The sequence below is a fragment of a genome, unplaced genomic scaffold (genome assembly GCF_019419815.1).
Source record: "Pyrus x bretschneideri cultivar Hongxiangsu unplaced genomic scaffold, Pyrus_bretschneideri_v1 Contig10, whole genome shotgun sequence".
Lineage (NCBI taxonomy): Eukaryota > Viridiplantae > Streptophyta > Magnoliopsida > Rosales > Rosaceae > Pyrus > Pyrus x bretschneideri.
In genome coordinates, this window is record NW_025999391.1 from 2,866,993 (window position 1) to 2,889,883 (window position 22,891).

The 22,891-nt window shown below is 37.9% G+C and overlaps 2 protein-coding genes across 2 annotated transcripts; both read left to right on the forward strand.

Moving 5' to 3' along the window:
- The first annotated feature begins 13,941 nt into the window (after positions 1-13,941).
- LOC103962424 (ubiquitin domain-containing protein DSK2a) lies at positions 13,942-17,936 on the forward strand. Its single transcript, XM_009375123.3, has 8 exons — positions 13,942-14,513; positions 14,802-15,578; positions 16,190-16,398; positions 16,490-16,597; positions 16,764-16,819; positions 17,128-17,156; positions 17,253-17,339; positions 17,460-17,936. The coding sequence occupies exons 1-8, from the start codon at positions 14,276-14,278 to the stop codon at positions 17,606-17,608; spliced, it is 1,653 nt and encodes a 550-aa protein (XP_009373398.2). The 5' UTR covers positions 13,942-14,275; the 3' UTR covers positions 17,609-17,936.
- A 386-nt stretch (positions 17,937-18,322) lies between these two features.
- LOC103962427 lies at positions 18,323-22,568 on the forward strand. Its single transcript, XM_009375124.3, has 4 exons — positions 18,323-18,453; positions 19,771-20,442; positions 20,545-20,628; positions 22,178-22,568. Exons 2-4 carry the CDS (start codon positions 19,785-19,787, stop codon positions 22,273-22,275), a joined length of 840 nt encoding a protein of 279 aa, XP_009373399.2. The 5' UTR covers positions 18,323-18,453; positions 19,771-19,784; the 3' UTR covers positions 22,276-22,568.
- Positions 22,569-22,891: the final 323 nt, after the last annotated feature.

Genomic DNA, 22,891 nt, shown 5'->3' on the forward strand with positions numbered 1-22,891 from the left:
ACTTGGTTCATAGGATTCACTTCCCCAGAAGATGAAGATTATGGCACAACAATGAATCCATACTCGATTTCTTTCTCAAATCATTTCCATCTTATGAGATTAATCCGAATTACTCCCGAGACTTGAAGTTCTGGGTCCAGTATACTAGTTTAGATGAGAAAATGGAATTGGAATGAGATTATCATCGATGATGTTTTCACTTATATGGTAGTTACCGACATAAATGAAAAACGACGATATCGAACCATGTTCCGTTGATTAGTGACAATGTAGAACTGATTGGACAACCGAAATTGCAATCCAAGTTAAATTTCTTACCAAAGTGTGTTTGGACATACGTTCCTACACTGCCCAAGGTAACCTTGTTGTGTTACTAGTAGGAAAAGAAACATAATGAGATGAATGAAATAGTGCAATATAATGCATGCGTTACGACACAAGATTTCTCTTAAATGCCCTGTGATTGATAGCAGCATTATGAAATATGGTTAGTGTTTTTCCATGGGGATGTTGATACAAAGATTGACATGTACTTTCTCGAAGAATTACATGGAGTGGTTTAAATAGTTACAGACCACAGAACACCCTCTCAACTTGTTTAAGGCATTCATTTACGGATTGAAGCAATCTGACAGATGTGGTATACCCATCTAAGTGATTATTTGATTAGTCAGGGATATGAATGAATGCCCTTGTGTGTTAAACTATGAAGTCTTATTTCAAATTGCTAGATTTACAGTTTATGCTAGTGACATGAATCTCACTAAAACTCTAGAAGAGCTTGAGAAAACTATCTCGCACCTGAAGATGGAATTTGAGATGAAGGATCTTAGAAAAACTTGTTTATACGTTGAACTGAAGTTCAAGCGTTGTTATGACGGTACTTTGGTCTACTAGTCAAACTACACCCCGAAGGTGTTACCTTTTAGTATACCTATGATCTTCCATATGCTATATGCAAATGAGACCCTTGAAGAGGTTATGGAATCCGAAATTCAATATCTAAGTTCAATTTTGCACTTTGTTGTACTTAACTCATTGTGTTAGATTGAACATCTCCTTCGCTGTTGATTTATTGGTAAAGATGCAGCACCGCGCCTACACGCGACCACTGAATTGGTATTAAGGACGTTTTTCCGTTACCCTGAAAGATGCTACAAATTTGGGGTAATCTCAACGCATCTCGAGCATATTCACCCCCTGATTCTCGAAATGATGGTTGCCTTGTTTGTTATGCTGACTTTGATTACTTATCAAACCCGGACAAGGCACATTCCTAAATGGTTATGTCTTTACCTTTAGAAATATCGCAATATCTTAGAAGTCCACGACATGACCTTAGTTGCGAAATCTTCGAATTGTTCCAAGACTCACATTACTTCACTACGCTACACGTGAGACTTGGTTGAGAGCTTTTGTTGAGCATATTCAAAGTACTTGCTGTTTTCATCCATCGTTGAGTCTCGATGACGATCCATGAAGATTATGCCGTATATCAACTCAACCAAGACATGATACATCAACGAAGTCAACGCCAAGACATATTGCGTCTACATCTACATTAGCAAAGTATTAGGAGATTGAAGCATGCAAGCCGATCCCAGACAACCTTGTCGACCTCTACACAATGTCACTGCCGAAGTCAACCTTCCAGAAGTTTGTCTGAGGAATTGGTATGCCTAACTATTCATATGCAATACTTGTAGTTCTCATTTGGAAGTTCTTGCAAACTCAGGGGGAGTATCCAGAAGTATACTCACTTGATCTTAATGTACTTTTTTCCCTACGATTAAGAGCATTTTTCCCACCAAGTTTTTGCTACCTAACTGGGCTTTGACGAGGCACCCATCCTGGACTGGTCATACCCTTGTGAGTTCTTCTACTTGCATTTAGAAGACATATATTTTTTACTTAATGCAACTTCTCACTTTTCTCCTTAGTCTACGAGTTTTTATCCCACCTTGGGTTTTACCATAGCAAGGTTTTGTGAGTTTTACCTTTTATACATTCTTTCGTTTATCTGAGACTCGCATTCGCTCATTGTGCCGATGACTCCATCAATTGAACTTCATCGCTGAAGACCTGATAGGTAATTTGTTTGAGTATTTACACACTCAAGAGGGAGTGTTGCAGTCCTATTGAAGGAAAAATTTTGTCCTAGCTAAGAACATGTAAGAACATTTGAATACATATGCAAACTAATAACTCTTTAAAGTAGGCATGCATTAAAAAACAATTCATAAAACCCATGACTTTCAAAGCCTAGTATATGGTGAACCATAAGACTCTTTAACAAAATTAAAGAGAATAAGAATTTAGAGATTCTTTACCCTTGAAGCTCATCCTTGATTGCACAAGGGATTCACCCAAGTGGAGGGCCTTCAAGTCACCTCCTTGCTCCTTGAATCTTCCTTGTGATTTCCTCCCTTTTAGTGCTCCTTTTCTTCTTTGAGGATTTGAGGATTTGTTCTCCAAAACACCAAAAGTTTGGTGTCTCTAAGTCTCCACACCAAAGATGTTGTGTGAAGATGAAATGGATGACTTAGGTAAGAAAGATTGCTAGATGTTCCTCACCTAAGGTAATGAGAGAATAGGTTTCACCCAAATTCAATTAGAAAAACCCTTAAGGTGAAATGGCTATAAAGATGTATTTATACCACCTCACAATGGAGTGGCAAACTTGCAATTAAGCCAAGTTCACTACCCTTGAAGGTTATGGCCGGCCATATAATGTATTTGGGCTTAATTGCCCATTTTGTTTTAGTTGTCATACAACTTAAACATAATGGGCCTTGTGGACCAAAACGTTTTTGTGCCCCGAAGCCCAAAACTAACTTAAACGCCCAATACGAACCTTTCGTATAATTAATTAACTATTTAATTAATCTTGACCATTCTTCAATTAAACCATTTAATTGCTTATCCATTTCATATAATTTCTTCACTTATATCTTTACTCGGTGTACGATCCATTAGGTTCCAATTAGCGAGGTAGTGGGCGATGTTACTCTTAACGATCGATTGTGAATTGAAACCACATTTCAATTCTCCCTTAAATTAGTGTTTGCTAATCTTTAGGGCTTCCACAAACCATGGGTGACGCCTAGCAGCATGTCATGGTTACCCAAGCTAAGTAGAAGTGGTTGGAGAACCTATCCAGTTACAACTACAATGCAATACGGTCCTTATCTAATACAATACTCTTAATCACATTGTTTAAGTGATAGTTTGTTTCATGTCTACTATCCAATGTGATACTTCTCTATATGATTCAATTGAATAAGATTTGGAACATCTTTCTTAGTCATATTCATATGCTTTGGCCAAAGACTCTCGAATCATATCTTAGAGTATTCTCCTTCCATCATGGAAGGTTAGAGATCCCTTGTTGTACATTCATATGCCTACATGACTAGATAGCTTGACCCCAACAATGCCGTGGACACTCCAATGGAATGCCGTTGACATAATCAAAGATCAAGGACCTAACCATTAGACATCAATGATGCCTCAGGTCAAAGGACTACTTTGCATATTGCAACTATTGAGTTCTCACATGACATGTATGTTCGAACTCTTGTTTGATCGTTGTTCAGTGTACTCGATTACTCTTTCGAGCACCTATGTGTTTGCCTTAGTGTCCAACACCAAATGACTTGAGACTAGTTCATACTCACGCTTGAGTCGACATAACACATACTAACCTTAGCGGATTGTCAATGCCCAATTGGCAATCCTATGGCTAGGAACGTTTTAGGAATGAACATAAGAGAAAGGTCTCGTTAATTTAACTAACTTAAATCACTTGTCTCTTAGATCAAATACATTCCTTGGATTCCCTTATTGCTTAAACACAAGATACTATAAATAGTGATTAACAATAAGCTTTGCCCTTCTATTAAACATATAAAAGTTTAACACAATAAGTATTCCAAAAAGGTATTACATCAAATGAGTGGCTTTGTGGGCATACTTCCAACAATCTCCCACTTGCACTCAAAGCCATCCTCCCATGTATCTAATACCCATCTTTTCCATATGGCGGTCAAGTTGGATTTGAGACATTGGCTTCGTTAGTGGATCTGCTACGTTATCGGCTGAAGCAACTTTGAGGATGTTGACTTTCCCCTCGGCAGCATATCTTCTAATGATATTAAAGCACCTATCAAAATGCTTGTTCTTTTGATGTGCCCTGGGTTCCTTGGCTTGAGCTATCGCCCCATTATTATCACAGTACAAAGTTACTGGTGACGTAATGGTTGGAACCACTCCAAGTTCAGTGATGAACTTCTGCATCCAGAACGCTTCTTTGCCGGCTTCAGCTGCAGCGACATATTCAGCCTCTGTCGTGGAATCAGCAATTACACTTTGTTTCTTGCTTTTCCAGCTGACAGCCCCACCATTCAGAGTGAATACATATCCGGAGTTGGAACTTCTATCATCGACGTCAGATTGGAAATCTGCGTCTGTATAGCCTTCCACTCGCAACTCTGATGCTCCTCCATAAACGAGGAACATGTCCTTAGTTCTTCTTAAGTACTTAAGGACCGTCTTGACAGCTGCCCAGTGTTCTGATCCTGGGTTAGATTGATATCGACTAGTAATGCTCACAGCATATGCGATATCAGGCCTTGTGCATATCATGGCATACATGAGACTTCCTATGGCGGAAGCATAAGGAATAGTATTCATATGCCGTATCTCTTCAAGAGTCTTAGGTCCCATGGACTTAGAAAGGTGAATTCCATGTCTCACAGGAAGAAAACCTTTCTTAGATTGTTCCATCTGGAACCTACTTAGCACCTTATCAATGTACATAGATTGGGATAATCCAATTAATTTTCTGGATCTATCACGATAGAGCTTTATCCCAAGTACATAAGATGCATCTCCTAAATCTTTCATGTGGAAGGTTTTGGATAACCACACTTTTACAGAAGAAAGTACTGCAGTGTCATTCCCGAATAGTAATATGTCATCTACATATAACACTAGGAATATAACTGCTTCCCCAACGACTTTTTGATAAACACAATTGTCGTCTTCGTTTTGAGTAAAACCAAACGATTTGATTTCAGTATCAAAACGAATGTTCCAGCTCCTGGAGGCTTGCTTAAGTCCATAAATAGACCTCTGAAGCTTGCATACCTTAGTCTTTTCAGACTTGGACACGAAACCTTCGGGTTGAGCCATATAAAGCTCTTCCTCTAGGTAGCCGTTCAGAAAGGCTGTCTTCACGTCCATTTGCCAGATTTCATAATCATGGTACGCAGCTATAGCAAGCAAAATCCGAATGGACTTAATCATGGCTACAGGAGAGAAAGTTTCTTCATAGTCAATCCCTTCTCGTTGCCTGTAACCCTTGGCTACTAGTCTAGCCTTATAAGTCTCCACGTTCCCATCAACGCCTATCTTCCTCTTGAATACCCATTTATTTCCAACAGGTACTATACCTTCTGGAGGGTCTACAAGAGTCCAGACTTGATTTTGATACATGGAATCCATCTTGGATTTCATGGCCTCATGCCATCTCTTTGAATCAATGTCGGACATTGCTTCATTGTAGTCTCTAGGGTCCTCCTTTGTGTCATTGTCACCTAGAAGGTGCAATTCCGCAAAGTCATTGTCTAAGCCATACCTCCTAGGTTGCTTACTAACCCGTTCAGATCTACGTGGAGCTAGGGGTTCAGGAACAGGGTTGTCAACTTGTCGAGTGCTTGTTTGTGGTTCATCATTAATCTCATTAATTTCCTTCAATTCTATCTTGCTAGTTCCTTTAAGAACTAATTCATCCTCCATGAATATAGCAGTTCTGGCGACAAAGACTTTCTGGTCGTCAGGGTGATAGAATTCGTATCCATAGGTTTGTTTAGGATACCCCACAAAATAGCATTTAACGGATCTCGCTTCAAGCTTTCCAGCATCTTGTTTCTTAACGTATGCTGGACAACCCCAAATCTTAAGATGTTTAAGACTTGGCTTCTTTCCATACCATATCTCATATGGTGTTTGTGGAACAGATTTAGAAGGCACTGTATTTAGCAAATAAGCTGCTGTGTGTAGTGCATATCCCCAGAATGATATTGGTAGATCAGCGGAACTCATCATAGAACGAACCATGTTCATCAAGGTTCGGTTTCTCCTCTCAGAAACTCCATTATGTTGAGGAGTTCCTGGTGGAGTCCACTGTGATACAATTCCACACTCTTTGAGATAATCTAGGAACTCGTCACTCAGATATTCACCCCCTCGATCCGATCTTAGGGTCTTTATCTGTTTCCCAGTTTGCTTCTCAACTTCATTCTTGAATTCTTTGAACCTTTCAAAGGACTCTGACTTGTACTTCATAAGATACAAATAGCCAAACCGAGAGTGATCGTCGGTGAATATGATATAGTAGGAGAAGCCTCCTCTCGACGTAGTAGACATAGGTCCACATACGTCAGTGTGGATTAACCCTAGAATTTCAGTGGCACGCTCTCCTTTCCCAGTGAATGGAGATTTGGTCATCTTCCCCAGTAGACAAGGTTCACAAGTTCCCATGAGGTCATTACCTAATGGGCTAAGATATCCATCTTTCGACATCTTGCGAATCTTATCCTGGTTTACATGTCCAAGTTTAAGATGCCAAAGTCTAACTTGGTTAACTTCTTCTCTAGCCCTTTTGGGTTTTGAGGTATTCCCGCTTTCAATACAGTGCATCCCACTATTCGTCTCTAGGTGAAAAAGTCCCTCTATCATATTACCATGAGAGATAATACGACCGTTCAAGTATAAAGTGCAACTCATTTTGTCAAACAATACTGAGTGCCCATCTCGTAAAAGCTTAGAGATAGAAATCAAATTCTTTATACATGAAGGAAAATATAAACAATTTTTAAGTTCCAGGACTTCCCCAGAGGGTAGGTTAAGCATGTAGGTGCCTATTGCTTTTGCAGAGATTTTGGCGCCGTTCCCAACTCGCACAACTATCTCCCCATTGCGCAGTGTCTTGCTCCCTACTAGTCCCTGCATCGTATTACAGATATGTTGACTAGCGCCTGAATCAAATATCCAGGAATTGGAGCTCACTGTAAAAGCACTTTCTATGACCGAAATAGTCTCTTCAAAAGTTCGTGTCATAAGGCTCGCAATGCGCACCCTGTATTTCTTCTTCCAACGTTCATCCCTTCCACAATGAAAGCATGTTCCTTTGGATTTCTTTGCCTTCTTCTTAAGAAACCTTTTCCTTGTTTTTGCATTCTCACTCCCACTGTCCCTTTTGAAACCTTTTTCAAATTTACAGCACATGTCAATCATCTCGTTAAAAGTATGATCGAATCTATTCACTTTATAGTTTACAATAAACTTAGTGAAATCATCCGAGAGATATGCAAGGAAAAAGTCTTGGGCCATTTTGTCAAGTATAATGGTGGGTAGTATTTTAGGCATGTCGTTAACTACATAACATAACAGAAATCGTATTAGATTGTTGATTAACTACTTGATTGGGTCTTGAATCAAATAGTACCACCCACTATTTTTGGCAAACTCCACATCCCTCAATGGAATTCGAGAGTTATATTGAACTCTTAGCGGGGTATGGGAGACTCACCATTACCAAGCCCACCTCACGATTATACGATATCGGTTAGCAAAAATAATGATGAGAGAATAACACTTTACTCATTTACAACTCTTGTAATTACCCATCTAGTTTGGCCTCTAGAGAATGAATGCCTCAGAATTATATCATGTTGGCACCATTGCACTTAGTTAAGTTATTCCCACCATGCTTAGTTTATGTAGAGGTTCAAGCACAACCTCAGAATTATATCATTTTGGTCATACTCGTTGTCTACACTCACCTCATCATATGTTTATGGACTCCTCTTGAATGTAAGCCCATACTTTGTACCTCCCCATTATAGGGTGAAGTCGGTGCATGAGTCACAAACGATTGGAGCCCACCACGGTGGAAGGCCTACGAAGAAATGTTCAAAACATCTCTCGTTTATCAACTTAATATTCGTTTGAGGGAGTAGTTTTGGGCTACATCAAAACATTTTAATCATATTAAAAGAACATGGCCCTATCATAACTATTGGTCCAAGTTAATATGATTTAGTAGCATATAATACTCCCACTGTTTCGTTGAAACAAGCGAGACTATATGGAACTACTAACGAACGCATTGCATCCTCATATGGACTATATAGTCATATTAGGTTTTAGGATGATTATGAACCATTTGATTTGATCCAACACGAGCCTTGTGTTGGACCTTGGGTTTAAGGTAGATAGTTGTTGATTTTAGTTACGCGTTTAATCCAATTAAACCGTTATTTCCTATTGGGCGTTGGACCCAACTATTCCAATTTGCATACATATAAACAAAGAGGAATACATGAAATAATAAGAAGGGCTTATGCCCTTTTACAACACAAATAATGGGCTTATGCCCTTTACAACAACTTGAACTAATCAAATTACATTCATATCTACATTACTTAAAACCCAAGCATTCATAATGTAAATCGGCCAATCACATAGCTCAATTATCGAGGCCTTTGGTTCATAATCACCCTTTTCTCAATTAACTAAATTAACTAAGAAAGCAACTTTAAACAATTGGTTTTTGGATCCATAGAATTGATTTAAATGGAACTAAATATAATGAAAATCCAATTCTCATTAAAGAGACAAAACAATTTTTGTTCTCATTCTATTTGGGCCATTTTGCAAAAACACAAACTTTTGGGCCAAAATACAAATACACAAAAGTATCAAAACTTTATTTAATTGCACAAAAGCACCCCACTAGAGGAGTGGCCGGCCATTGATTGAAATATTGAGTTTTTGATACAATAAAATTTTGTAAGTGGATTTTGGTGGGTGAGATTAAAAATGGTGGGGATGGTTTGAAAAGAAAATATACCTTTGATATAATTAAAACCATTTAATCATTTCTTACCAACAAACATCATCCATTAACTAATATTCAAAAATATATCTTTGACATAATCATCACCCATCAACTAATATTCAAAACTTTATGTAAAACATAAAACTTTTGAATCAAAACTTCAAAACTTTTTGTTCTTGATAAGAACTTCAAGAAATATGAAGAACATACATGAAAACTCATAATAGCTCCATGGATGTTTTCTTTCATCAAAACTCAAATTTTCACAACTCAAAAGAGGGTTATTATCCTAGGGTACTTAGGGGTTCCAAAAAGCACTTTAAAACCATTTTAACAAGCCTAACATGAACCCAAAAAATCACCCTTTGGATTTGGCCGAAAATCCCAAAACACTTGGCACCAACTTTTAGTTCCATTATTCATGCTTTAATGAAATACATCTACAACATTTGAGATGCTAAATTTTCAAGTAAAATTTATATTCAAAGCAAGAACAAAGCTTGTAACATTTACAACACTTAAATCACAAAATATGAAAAATCACAAAACCCAAAAGGATCCACCATAAACTAGGCCTAGGCTCTGATACCACTTGAAGGAAAAATTTTGTCCTAGCTAAGAACATGTAAGAACATTTGAATACATATGCAAACTAATAACTCTTTAAAGTAGGCATGCATTCAAAAACAATTCATAAAACCCATGACTTTCAAAGCCTAGTATATGGTGAACCATAAGACTCTTTAACAAAATTAAAGAGAATAAGAATTTAGAGATTCTTTACCCTTGAAGCTCATCCTTGATTGCACAAGGGATTCACCCAAGTGGAGGGCCTTCAAGTCACCTCCTTGCTCCTTGAATCTTCCTTGTGATTTCCTCCCTTTTAGTGCTCCTTTTCTTCTTTGAGGATTTGAGGATTTGTTCTCCAAAACACCAAAAGTTTGGTGTCTCTAAGTCTCCACACCAAAGATGTTGTGTGAAGATGAAATGGATGACTTAGGTAAGAAAGATTGCTAGATGTTCCTCACCTAAGGTAATGAGAGAATAGGTTTCACCCAAATTCAATTAGAAAAACCCTTAGGGTGAAATGACTATAAAGATGTATTTATACCACCTCACAATGGAGTGGCAAACTTGCAATTAAGCCAAGTTCACTACCCTTGAAGGTTATGGCCGGCCATATAATGTATTTGGGCTTAATTGCCCATTTTGTTTTAGTTGTCATACAACTTAAACATAATGGGCCTTGTGGACCAAAACGTTTTTGTGCCCCGAAGCCCAAAACTAACTTAAACGCCCAATACGAACCTTTCGTATAATTAATTAACTATTTAATTAATCTTGACCATTCTTCAATTAAACCATTTAATTGCTTATCCATTTCATATAATTTCTTCACTTATATCTTTACTCGGTGTACGATCCATTAGGTTCCAATTAGCGAGGTAGTGGGCGATGTTACTCTTAACGATCGATTGTGAATTGAAACCACATTTCAATTCTCCCTTAAATTAGTGTTTGCTAATCTTTAGGGCTTCCACAAACCATGGGTGACGCCTAGCAGCATGTCATGGTTACCCAAGCTAAGTAGAAGTGGTTGGAGAACCTATCCAGTTACAACTACAATGCAATACGGTCCTTCTCTAATACAATACTCTTAATCACATTGTTTAAGTGATAGTTTGTTTCATGTCTACTATCCAATGTGATACTTCTCTATATGATTCAATTGAATAAGATTTGGAACATCTTCCTTAGTCATATTCATATGCTTTGGCCAAAGACTCTCGAATCATATCTTAGAGTATTCTCCTTCCATCATGGAAGGTTAGAGATCCCTTGTTGTACATTCATATGCCTACATGACTAGATAGCTTGACCCCAACAATGCCGTGGACACTCCAATGGAATGCCGTTGACATAATCAAAGATCAATGACCTAACCATTAGACATCAATGATGCCTCAGGTCAAAGGACTACTTTGCATATTGCAACTATTGAGTTCTCACATGACATGTATGTTCGAACTCTTGTTTGATCGTTGTTCAGTGTACTCGATTACTCTTTCGAGCACCTATGTGTTTGCCTTAGTGTCCAACACCAAATGACTTGAGACTAGTTCATACTCACGCTTGAGTCGACATAACACATACTAACCTTAGCGGATTGTCAATGCCCAATTGGCAATCCTATGGCTAAGAACGTTTTAGGAATGAACATAAGAGAAAGGTCTCGTTAATTTAACTAACTTAAATCACTTGTCTCTTAGATCAAATACATTCCTTGGATTCCCTTATTGCTTAAACACAAGATACTATAAATAGTGATTAACAATAAGCTTTGCCCTTCTATTAAACATATAAAAGTTTAACACAATAAGTATTCCAAAAAGCTATTACATCAAATGAGTGGCTTTGTGGGCATACTTCCAACACCTATTAGATTAGGAATGTGATTGTATAAATCCTAACATATCTAAGATATACTTATGAGATTCCACCATATCTCTTAGACTAGATATTATCCTATTAGAGTTGTAATCCTATAGAGGTAAGGAATTTACCTTCCCTACTACTATAAATAAAGGCACAATGAAATGATATAACACACACCTCACAATTAAATCTCTCTCTTCTCTTTCTTGCCGCCGTCTTCTCTACCTCACTAGTCCTAAATACAATTCAGTCAAATAGACATACAACAATTTAATATTTTTTTTATGTAATTTTTTGTTTGCTTATTAATTTTATTAGTTTAGTATTTTTTTTTGGTGAAGATTAGTTTAGTTTGATAAAAAGCTTGAAGGGCCAAAAAAAGAAAAAGAAAAAAGGTCCCCTAAGATTATTATAACATAATTACACGCAACCAAGGAGCTTAATGACGGAATTGGATACCATTTGGTTTCACTTTGGGGGAATCCTAGGATCTCCACATCTTAATCATTCATCGTGTATCGTGCGATTATAAATCATTTGACTTTTTTTTTATTTAAAATTAAACACAAATAATATCTGACAAAAACTGGCCACACGATGTATAATGAATGGTTAGGATGTAGAGATCCCTTGGATCCCCACAAAGTAAATCTGGAGAGTATCCTCTTCCCTTAATTAACAACTACTCATCTTACAATGCTCCATAAAAAATGCAATTGTCCTTTGCAAAGCTAATATATAGCGTTCTCACATCCACAATAAAGAGTTTGTTGTAACAAATATTATTTTTTAAAAAGGGCACAAAATGGATTATGTATTGAAAATGTTCAATACCTCAGTCTCCTTTCGTTTACAATATAATTACAATGATTAAGAATATTAATCCATGAAATTTATACGTATTACTAAAGTAGCTATTCATACATACATGGCACCATAAGAGCTCATATCATATATTAGAGTTAATTAACGTCAAATTAAGCAAAAAAAAGATTAAAGAGAAAAATTAACGACATAAAACACAATGATAAACTCCTCAAACTAAAAAAAGGGATACCAAATAAAAATCCGAGCAAAATACAGGACCAAAATGGTATTTCAAAAAAAAAAAAAAAAAAAAAACTTTTCCTCTCCAATTTTAAATGCAAGAGAATTGTGTAGGTCCATGTTATATAACATGACTTATAAAGAGAATTAAAATTAATTTATTATGTCATAAATAAAAATTGTCACATCCCAGCCCTGAACGGATCATTTCCTGGGCCCGCTCCACCACCGTAGTACGATATTGTCCGCTTTGGGCTTACCATTCCCTTACGGTTTTGTTTTTGGGAACTCACTAGCAACTTTCCAGTGGGTCACCCATCATGGAATTGCTCTCGTGCGCTACTCACTTAACTTCGGAGTTCCCATGGAACCTGAAGCCAGTGAGCTCCCAAAAGGCCTCGCGCTAGGTAGGGATGAGAATATACATATAAGGATCACTCCTCTAGGCGATGTGGGATGTTACAATCCACCCCTCTTAGGGGCTTGATGTTCTCGTCGACACACCACGGCCAGGGTTAGGCTATCATACCAATTATCACATTTCGGCCTAGGGCGGATCACTTCCCAGGCCCGCTCCACCACCGTAGCACGATATTGTCCGCTTTGGGCTTACCATTCTCTCACGGTTTTGTTTTTTGGGAACTCACGAGCAACTTCATAGTAGGTCACCCATCATGGGATTGCTCTAGCCCCCTTCTCGCTTAACTTCGGAGTTCCTACGGAACCCGAAGCAGTGAGCTCCCAAAATGCCTCGTGCTAGATAGACATGGGAATAAACATATAAGGATCACTCCCATGGGCGATGTGGGATGTTACAAAAATAGTGTTGTTATTTCCAGCCAATATTTTATTTCTCTATCCATTTTTTTAATGAAATTTTTATTATAAGTTTGTCCATTTGTAAAATAACTGATAAAGACCTTAAAAAATAATAATAGGTTGGATGCGAAAATGTAACAGGAGCTCTAAACTTGCATTAAGTTGTGAAATGAATGGACAATATGTGAGCCAAATTCACAAAAGATACATAAAGGATGAGGGCAGAGGAAATTCTAGAATGAAAAATTGTGGATGCCCTTTCCAATTAAAGAGTAAGAAGCTAGCAATTGATGTTGATTGGATACTGATGGTAATATTATTAGATTGCATAATCACACAACAGAGCATTTGGAAGGTCATTCATTTTCTAGTAGATCATCGTCGAATGAGACTTTGTTGTTGAGCAAATATCATTACAATTTTTTTTTTTTGGAATAATAAAGGGTGAGGAAATAGCATTTCAAATTTTTCATTTTATATGGTGAGTGGGATTATTATTTAGTTGGAGAAATAAAACAACGAGATGAGTCTAGCCGCTATTGTAACTAATGAGGTGATGAGCTACATGTGAACCAATATTTTAATAAATACGATATTAAATTTTTGCCCATACATCTCGAATTTGAAACCTTTTTTTTTTTCAATATTATTGAATAGTTTCACGCTCGGTGATGAGCAAAAGTGAAGTTGACCACTTAAACAAGTCATAAACTCCAATTCGACAAGAATATGCGAACCTAAATGTAGAGACTCTCACCTTCCTTTAATTGTTCTCTTACAAATAGGTTTCCCCTTGGGCACACAAACCCACCTGTACACTCCTTTTGCCTGTTCGATTCCAAATCCTCTTCAATTTCCTTCGTTTTCATTACAATTTTAATTGTTTATTCCCCCAAAATTTTTATTTCCATATACCCATATATATAACGTATACATTTAATTAGTAGCACAATTTTTCTGGGCTGTTACCTTTCACTTCGGAGGCATCGATTTCAATTTCGTAATTTCTAGGGTTAGGGTTTTCGATTCATTCGTCCTTGCGATCGATCGATTGGGTGGGAGACAATTATGGGTGGGGAGGGCGATTCCAGCGAGCCTAAAGTCAGTGGCCAAGGAGGAGAAGGAGGAGAGCAGATTAACATTCGATGCTCGAATGGTTCCAAGTTTTTGGTGAGGGCGAGCCTGGACTCGACTGTTGGGGCATTCAAGGAAGTTTTGGCTCAGAACTGCGATATTCCAGCTGATCAGCAGAGGTTGATTTACAAAGGTCGTATTTTGAAGGACGACCAGACCCTCACTAGTTATGGTACGCTCGATTTCATTCTCTGCTCGTTTCGATTTTTTAATATTTATTTTGTATTTTGTATCGAATCTGGGTTTGATTGTGATGTGGGTTTGTGTCAATTTGTCGAAATTTGCTTATAATTTTGTTATATTTGTCTCGGAAAATTGATTTGGGTTTTGTGGTTTATCGATGAATGTTTCGGGTTGAGATTGTTGGATTTGGATGCTGTCAATGGTAGTGAAAGTTCCCATATGTCTTGTTTTGGTGATTTACTGTAATCTAATCCATGGTTGGTTTCTTGTGTTGAAGGTCTGCAGGCAGATCATACTGTTCACATGGTCCGTGCCTTTGCTGCACCTGCATCAACCCCCGCTCCTCCTGCTGTTAATGCTACTTCTGCTAGTCCTACAACTGCTCCAGGTGTTACTCGCGGTGTTGGTTCCACTGAGCGTGAGGGGCTTCAGACTCCCGATCTTGGGGCATCTTTGTTGTTTGGGCAGGGTTTAAACCCACTTGGTGGTGGTGGAGGACAGGGGTTATTTGGAGCTGGTCTTCCGGAATTTGAACAAGTGCAGCAGCAACTGACTCAGAACCCGAACATGATGAGGGACATAATGAACACGCCTGCCATTCAGAGTTTGATGAATAACCCTGATTTGATGCGTGGCTTGATTATGAACAATCCGCAAATGCGTGATATCATTGACCGGAACCCAGAGCTTGCACATGTACTTAATGATCCTGGCATTCTCCGACAGACATTGGAAGCTGCAAGGAACCCTGAACTCATGCGTGAGATGATGCGAAACACTGACAGGGCAATGAGTAACATTGAATCTTCCCCTGAGGGATTCAACATGCTGAGGCGGATGTATGAAAACGTTCAGGAGCCATTTTTGAATGCTACAACCGGGAATGCTGGAAATGATTTGGGTTCAAATCCATTTTCTGCTCTTTTGGGCAACCAGGGTGGGGCACAGGCCCGGGATGGGTCTAACAACCCTTCAACCACTGGCTCAGAAACACCTGCAGGTTCTGTTGCACCTAATACAAACCCACTTCCTAACCCTTGGGGTGCTGCTGGTGGTGAGCTTCTCCCTCTTTGTTCTCTATTTTCCAAATATTAGTTTTGTTGATAGTGTTTTAATTTTATTATTCTTGACAAATTATGGGTATTAAATGGAAGAGACTTCACATGAAAGTATAATATTTTTATCGGCACTAAATTCTATCCTGAAAGTAGGACTGATTTTGCCGTTGGAGATAGTCTTGGTTATACAAACTTGTTGCTGGGTCTTGAATCTTAACACCAATCTGCTTAGTTGTCAATTCCAACACTTGTTACATTTGTAGTTGTGGAAATTTTAGCATGATATGGCCCTCTCATTTTTAATGCGGGGTATGTAGATGTTCTCAGTTTGTGCACCCTTCTGGAAGTTTATGTTCGAGTCTGCATAATATTATTTAAATCGTTGCATAAGAGTCTTTAGTAAATGCAGTTGCTTGTTTGACGTGGATTCAGTTACTGTTGACCTTCAAATTGATTATTAGGTTAACTTAGGCCTTTTACTGTTCTATTTTTGAGTTTTTCTTGTTTTTGTTTTTATTTTAATTTTATAGACTTTATCTTTTAAAAGAATAGGTGCTTTGAATATATTATGAAAACCATATTGATATATCATGATCTGAATTGTTAGGAGGAAATCAGCCAAATACTACCAGGACAAATTCTGTTGGGGATGGAAGGGCAGCCGGTATTGCTGGCCTGGGAGGTCTTGGTCTCCCCGGAATGGAACAGATGCTTGGTGGCATGCCAGATGCTAATGCAATGAATCAGCTTTTGCAGAATCCAGCGATATCACAAATGATGCAAAGCATGCTTTCCAATCCCCAGTACATGAATCAGGTACCATCATTTGACAAAGTTTCCCTCACCCAAGATGTTAGCATTTTGAGAAAGTGATGTTTTTTAATGTTTCTGTTATGTTTAACTTTAGATTCTGAATCCACAACTACGCGGAATGGTTGATTCAAATCCTCAACTTAGAGAAATGATGCAAAATCCAGAGCTACTGCGGCAGTTAACAAACCCTGAAACAATGCAGGTATTTTCCCTTTCAAAAGTCTGCTAATTTTCCCCATTTCCTGCACGGATCTGTATTTCTTTGTTAATCTAGACGTGCTGTCCCTAAGAACACAGAAATTGTTTGGCTTGTGAACAACCAATCTTTAATGTTAATCTTTTTCTTACTCTGACTTTTCATCTCGCAGCAAATGCTCGCGTTACAGCAGTCGCTATTTTCAGGCAATCGACAGCAACCAACTCAGTGAGTCTATAGACCTTACCATGCCTGCTTGGCTTCCACATTCAAATTTTGTAGTTATATTTTGTCGTTGTCTGATTGGTTTTTCACTTCATACTTCTGTCTAAATACAGCATCCTTCTAAGGTGTCAATGATTTCATAATATACTTGTGTCTAAATAAATATACATCATTTACCCCAAAATTATTTCTATGTCCATGGAGGTGTGTCAACTCATCTCAACTAGGAGTTTTGGCCACTGAAAAGGAAACAGAACAATACTTGTCCTTATGTTAACTTTATTACTAATCATTTGTTGCGTTCTTGCCAGGGATCCAACTCTCACCGGTGGTGCTACAGGTACATTGATAATAAAGAAGTTCAAATATAATTACGGGTTCTTGCAATTTTCTCCTTTTGGGTGTTCACTTTTGTTCATTTCTAATGTATAATCAGGTGCCCCCAATAATACTGGGTTGGAGATGCTGATGAACATGTTTGGAGGTCTTGGAGCCGGCAGCTTGGCCACTGCAAACCCTAATGGTTGGGCTCCCTATTCATTCTCAATACATCTTACCCTTTATGAACTCAACTTTTTGTCACAAGAAGTCGAATTAAATCAACTGTTATGTTGTCTCTGAACATTTGTCTTTGTGGTTGCAGTACCACCGGAAGAGCTGTATGAAACTCAGCTAAGGCAGCTTCAAGAAATGGGTTTCTTCGATACCCAAGAGAATATCAGGGCATTGCAAGCCACTTCTGGGAACGTCCACGCTGCGGTGGAGCGACTTTTAGGGAATCCCGGGGCGTAACTTTAATCGGCTTCATGTTTTTATATTTATTCAATTGGGATTTTTTCTTGTGGACGTGTAAAAGTAGTAAAACTTGGAGTGAAGTCGTCTCAAGACACAAGACATACAGGCACTTGTAGATTACATTTTGGGGGTGTGGATAAGCAACAACACACACGATGATGATAGAGCTGTGAACTTGTGGCTAAGCTTATGCCTAGCCCCAACTGTTTACCTGCGTATCTTACTCTCACTCATGTTTGCTTCAAAAGTGCTTTGGTATACAAAAGTGCTTTCTGGTTCATGTATACGTGCACATTTTTATTAAATAAATGGTTTCAAATTTCAATGCCTTGATTTATTGAATCGATTATCAGTCAATGCAACTATACAAGGCCCTTCTTTAGGAAAACAATTTACTTAACACGGGTATACTGCCGTTATAAATAGTACCCTTACATGAGTATCCATGTGTAGGGGAACATGGCGATGAGATCCTTCATTTCTCTTTATTGTGTAATTTGGGTGTTTATCTATGTTAACCTAATAGTAGCGGGGATTGAATTTGAGATTTTAGATGCATGAAGAAAGCTTTTAACCGATTAAGCTACGACTTAAGTCTAATAATATACAACTAAAATAAAAGTTAGAGGCCCAACAGGCTTCTGTACAAAATGACAATCAAGTCCTTCTGGGGTGAAAATTAATTATCCAAGGACTGTAGGACCAAGTCCAAACTTTCTAAAAGTAGTAAACATAACGGGGAGACCAAACTACAAATTCGTCGCGTTATTCGAGAGCCAAAGCTTCTGGCTTTTGAAACCCCTTCTTCCTTCATATGTTTCAAGCGGTTCCAATGAGCTAAGGTAAATGCTCTTCCCGTTCACCTTCCATTGCTTTTTCTCGATCAACATCTTCCTTTTCTTCTTCGAATCATTCGCTGTTCTGGTCTTTTTTCTCTTGTTAGGTGTTGTGGCGATAGAACATGAATAAAATCTCAATTGCATGTGGTTTTTTTCGTATGGATTTTCATTATTAAGTTAAATTGATCAAATGGGTGTTGCTTAATTTTCGATTTTAGTGGAACCCATGTCTCGAAATCGATAAATTCATGCATAAATGCAGTGATTTGGGTAAGGGTAATGCTTTGATGCATGTTTGTCTTGAAGTTTCCGGAATTAGATAGAGGTATCGAAATGTGCGAATAGATCAAGTTATTTGATCATTCGTTAGGGTTTGAGCTGCTTTTCGTGTGGAAAAAAGTATGCATTGTTGGGAATTTGGAGGCAAAAATTGTGTTTCTATGGGATTTGAGTTTGGGTCTTCTGTGTAAGTTGTTAAAGTTCAAATGAAACTTGCAATGCAATTTTAGGTCATAATACCGAACTTAGAGTTTTCCCGCCAAGAAAGAACTAGAAAGATAAAATGTTGATCATACAACATTTAATGTTTTTGCCCATTTGGATAAGGGTAGTTTCTTTGATGGATAATTGTCTCAAAGTTTCCGGAATTAGATAGAGGAATCAAATGGCATCCATAGAACAAATTATTTGATCATTCATTAGCCTTTAAGTTGCTTTTGCTGTAAAAAAAAGTATGCATTGCTAGGTATATGGAAGCAAAATTGGTGTTTTTATCAGACTTGAGTTTGGGTCTTCTATTTAAGTAAGTTTAAAATAAACTTGCAATGCAATTTTAGGTTATAATACCAAAATTGAGTTTTTCCCGCCAAGAAGGAATGAGGGAGATAAAATGTTGAGCATACAACATTTAATGTTTTTGCTGATTTCACTTATTTCTTTATTTATAATGCACTTATTAGCACCTTCTTGTTTTAGAAATAGTAGTTTTCTACTTGTGTAGATGATTACAGAGGATGAACACTTGGTCAAACTACCTCTTGTAAGATATTACTTTTGTAGTATTGTGTTTAGATGAACTCTCCCAACGGTTTTAGCTATGTGTACCACTTTGCAACCTATGTCAAGGATGATCTAGTCTCTTATGCGCACCATTAGGGTCTGTAGGTGAGAATTTCTGATCAAGAACATTCTTCGTTTGTCATGCTCTGGCGATCTCATGCAAATAAGCTTGTCTGTTTTAGTTTCCCATTATAAGTTGGATTTAGTAAATCATTGGGTTACCATTTTGTTTCTAATTTTTACTGGTTTTTCCCTCACAAGGTCAATTACTTCAGATGGTTCAGCAAACCATAGATTCTATAGTCAGTGAATATGGGATGGGAACTACAGAATCTGAGTCGTCTATTCATGATAAACGACAGCCAGTTCCTGTAAAGAAGACAGTGTTAAGAGATCTGCAAAATGTTCCCAAGGATAGACCCACTAGTAATGCCCCTAGAGTTTCGGGTACCAAGAGACCTTTACCTGAGAGGCCAATGAGCCCTCCTCAACACCAATCCCCCAGTAGCAGTCCTGCAAATACGCAGCTTGTCTATGTTCGTAGAAAATCTGAAGCAGATGCAGTCAGAAATAGTACATGTGATAATGCAAGCATTAATGCTGAGTGTCAGATGTCAAGGAAACTTAGTCACCATGAGGCAAGCACCCAACCCATACCCCAAACAAAGGAAACAAAAGTTTATTGTGTGCCGGCTTTTGCACCTTTTCCAGTGGCAGCTTCAACCATTCCGCCTGGAAAACCTTCAGTTCCGGTCCCGCCTAGTAAGTCTGGTACTGGACTACCACCAGCAGGAGCCAATGGTCATCCCCATACTTCTTCTACAGTGCATTGTTCTATGGGTCTAAAAAATCTGCACTGGGAAGAGCGATTCCATCAATTGCAGTTGCTATTGAGGAACTTGGACCAATCAGAACATGAGGATTATATCCAGAGTACGCACTTGAATTGAGAAAATCCACCTTAATATGTTTTGTTTGGATTTCCTTAAATTGTAACTGTACTGACTTACCCTTTGGATTTTGATTATCTGTTAGTGCTGCGGTCGCTCTCCTCGGTTGAACTGAGCAGACTTGCAGTTGAGTTGGAAAAGAGATCAATTCAGCTTTCACTGGAGGAAGGTAATATGATTCTCTTCTTTTTATGTTTTTTAAATATCTATTGTAGTTAGAAAGATGTTAACATGGAAATTCTTGTTTTATTGTCTTACTACAAATTTAATTATCATGGTCTTTGTGTAACTCCACATTGGGAAAGTTAGCTATAATATAGATTAAGAAATCTATGACCTGCTTTCAAGATTTTTACCTTGCAAATGTTTGCCAAATCTGCAAAATATCTGTCTACTTAATCTGTGAAGATTCACAGGTTATTTTGGTTGAAATGATCTTTACCGTGGTCCTACCTTTTTTAGCAACGCTGTGAATAAATAGTCAGTTGACTTTCTTTTATAACCATTGACACCTTCGGTGTCTGCTATTTGGTTTCTCAAAATTCTCAAAGTTTTTCACATGTTTGGTAGCTACCATGTTTTGCCATAGTTGTTGTTTGTGTAATAGGATAAAAGAGAATGTTTATATGAAGATAATTTAAACAATAATAATCAGTAAGTTTCTAAATTTCTTCTTCTTTTAAAGTAATAAGTAGAGATGTTTATGTCCACATGGTGCGTGGCATACATATTTGTCCAGGTTCTGTAAGTAAGATGATATTTTTTTCCTATCCTCATGCATAGAAAAATTAAGTCATCCATTGAGTTGGCCATCGTGGCGCCCACACGATACGGGTGAGTTGGTGATGACAAACCTTGCAAGGCAGCTTGCGCCTTATTCATTCTTGTCAACGAGTTAGGTTACAAATGTATGTGATCTGTGAATTGCTATCACTTTTAGATCCACTAAACTGATAGATGATATTTTTATTGACCTCTTTTGGGTGGATTTGTGTTTTCGGTACTTCAATGTAAGTGCAGTCGTCCAAATACGTGGCATCTATCTTTTTTTAAAAATAATCCATTACTCTTTGTCATGGACAGAGCCAATGAAGGCTCAGTGGTGGCACATGCCCCCACTCAAGTACTTTGTTTGTTTAGTTGCAGGCTACAATTATATAATATACACGGGTTATCTTTGAAGAAAATATGTATCTAATATCCAACATACATTCATTCTACTTATACTTCATATCAAATATTATATGAGCAATAATGCTCTTGTTCTGTCATTCAAACCGAAAAAACCCTTTCCCGCCTATCATGTACTTATATTTTTTTCGTCACTTTGCCACTCTCCACTACTATATTGAAATTTTTGTAACATTGAAATTGTGATACATCATCATTTGAAACCATCCTTAATATCATATTACGTATAACCATACTATAATAAGGTTTTCTTAATTTGTTTTCGGTTGCCCCACTAGAAAAATTTCTGGCTTCGTCCCGCTTTGTCATTAAAAAACTCTATGATTCGTTTGAAAGCATAATGTTTCATGTCATATCTGGTAATCATGACCTCTTCCTTTTGTCGCCATAATTGTTGTAGCGAGATGGTGGTTACGTATCAACTTTTGAAGCTTTCTATTTATTTTTCCTATTATACCGCCCTGAATGTCTGGACGCGGCATAAAACCTCTCTCTTGCATTCCTCCTTACATCTCCCATTACTACAGCAAAAGAGTTGCAGCACGTTGGGCGATTGAATGTTCTGGGGAAATCTGTGAAGCTGTTTAAAGTGCCCTCAACTCAGGAAGACCGATCGGAGGATTGAAATGACACCAAGGAAGAAGGAGCAAATTGTGCTAATCAGTAAATTGCAGCTGGATAAAAGTGTGCCTGCTGCTGCTGCTAGTTTATTTTCCACGGGTTCCGACCTTTTCTGCAGTTGGTTGTCCTGCTTGTATTCACCACAAGTTGTCTGTAAAATTTGGGTTGCCGTATGTGCACCACAAGTTGGTTCTCCTGCTTGTATGTGCAGTATTCTTACATCAGCTGTAGCCAAAGCTGCTGAAAGTATTGAATTGTAACCGTTGAAAAATATAATTAAAAGGGTAAATTTGTCAACTGCTATCTCAATGCTTTGTTCCTGCGGTGCAGCTTCTAATCTTATACTTGTTTGTTTGTGTATTGGGCTCTGTCCTTTGAGGTGCATTGGGCCCAAAATGTGGTGGGCCTGTCACTATTTTAAACCCAAAGTTTATGTGAGCGTTTGGTCTTTACAACTTAAGCCCAATTGTATGATTTGTGACAAATCAATGTGGAACAAGCATACTGACTGGTTTCTAAGTAGAATTTGTTTCAACAAAAAATTAATAAAAATTCGAATTTGTGTGGTTCAATACATGTAGAATTATAGTCATCTTTTTAAGCTTATGATAATCCTTTAA

Excerpts from the sequence above, each read along its gene's own strand:
- LOC103962424 (XM_009375123.3), top strand. The coding sequence starts at position 14,276 with ATGGGTGGGGAGGGCGATTCCAGCGAGCCTAAAGTCAGTGGCCAAGGA. Across the intron at positions 17,157-17,252 it reads TCTCACCGGTGGTGCTACAG|GTGCCCCCAATAATACTGGG; the intron begins GTACATTGATAA and ends ATGTATAATCAG. Across the intron at positions 17,340-17,459 it reads GGCCACTGCAAACCCTAATG|TACCACCGGAAGAGCTGTAT; the intron begins GTTGGGCTCCCT and ends TTGTGGTTGCAG.
- LOC103962427 (XM_009375124.3), top strand. The coding sequence starts at position 19,785 with ATGGTTCAGCAAACCATAGATTCTATAGTCAGTGAATATGGGATGGGA. Across the intron at positions 20,443-20,544 it reads ACATGAGGATTATATCCAGA|TGCTGCGGTCGCTCTCCTCG; the intron begins GTACGCACTTGA and ends ATTATCTGTTAG. Across the intron at positions 20,629-22,177 it reads TCAGCTTTCACTGGAGGAAG|CAAAAGAGTTGCAGCACGTT; the intron begins GTAATATGATTC and ends CCATTACTACAG.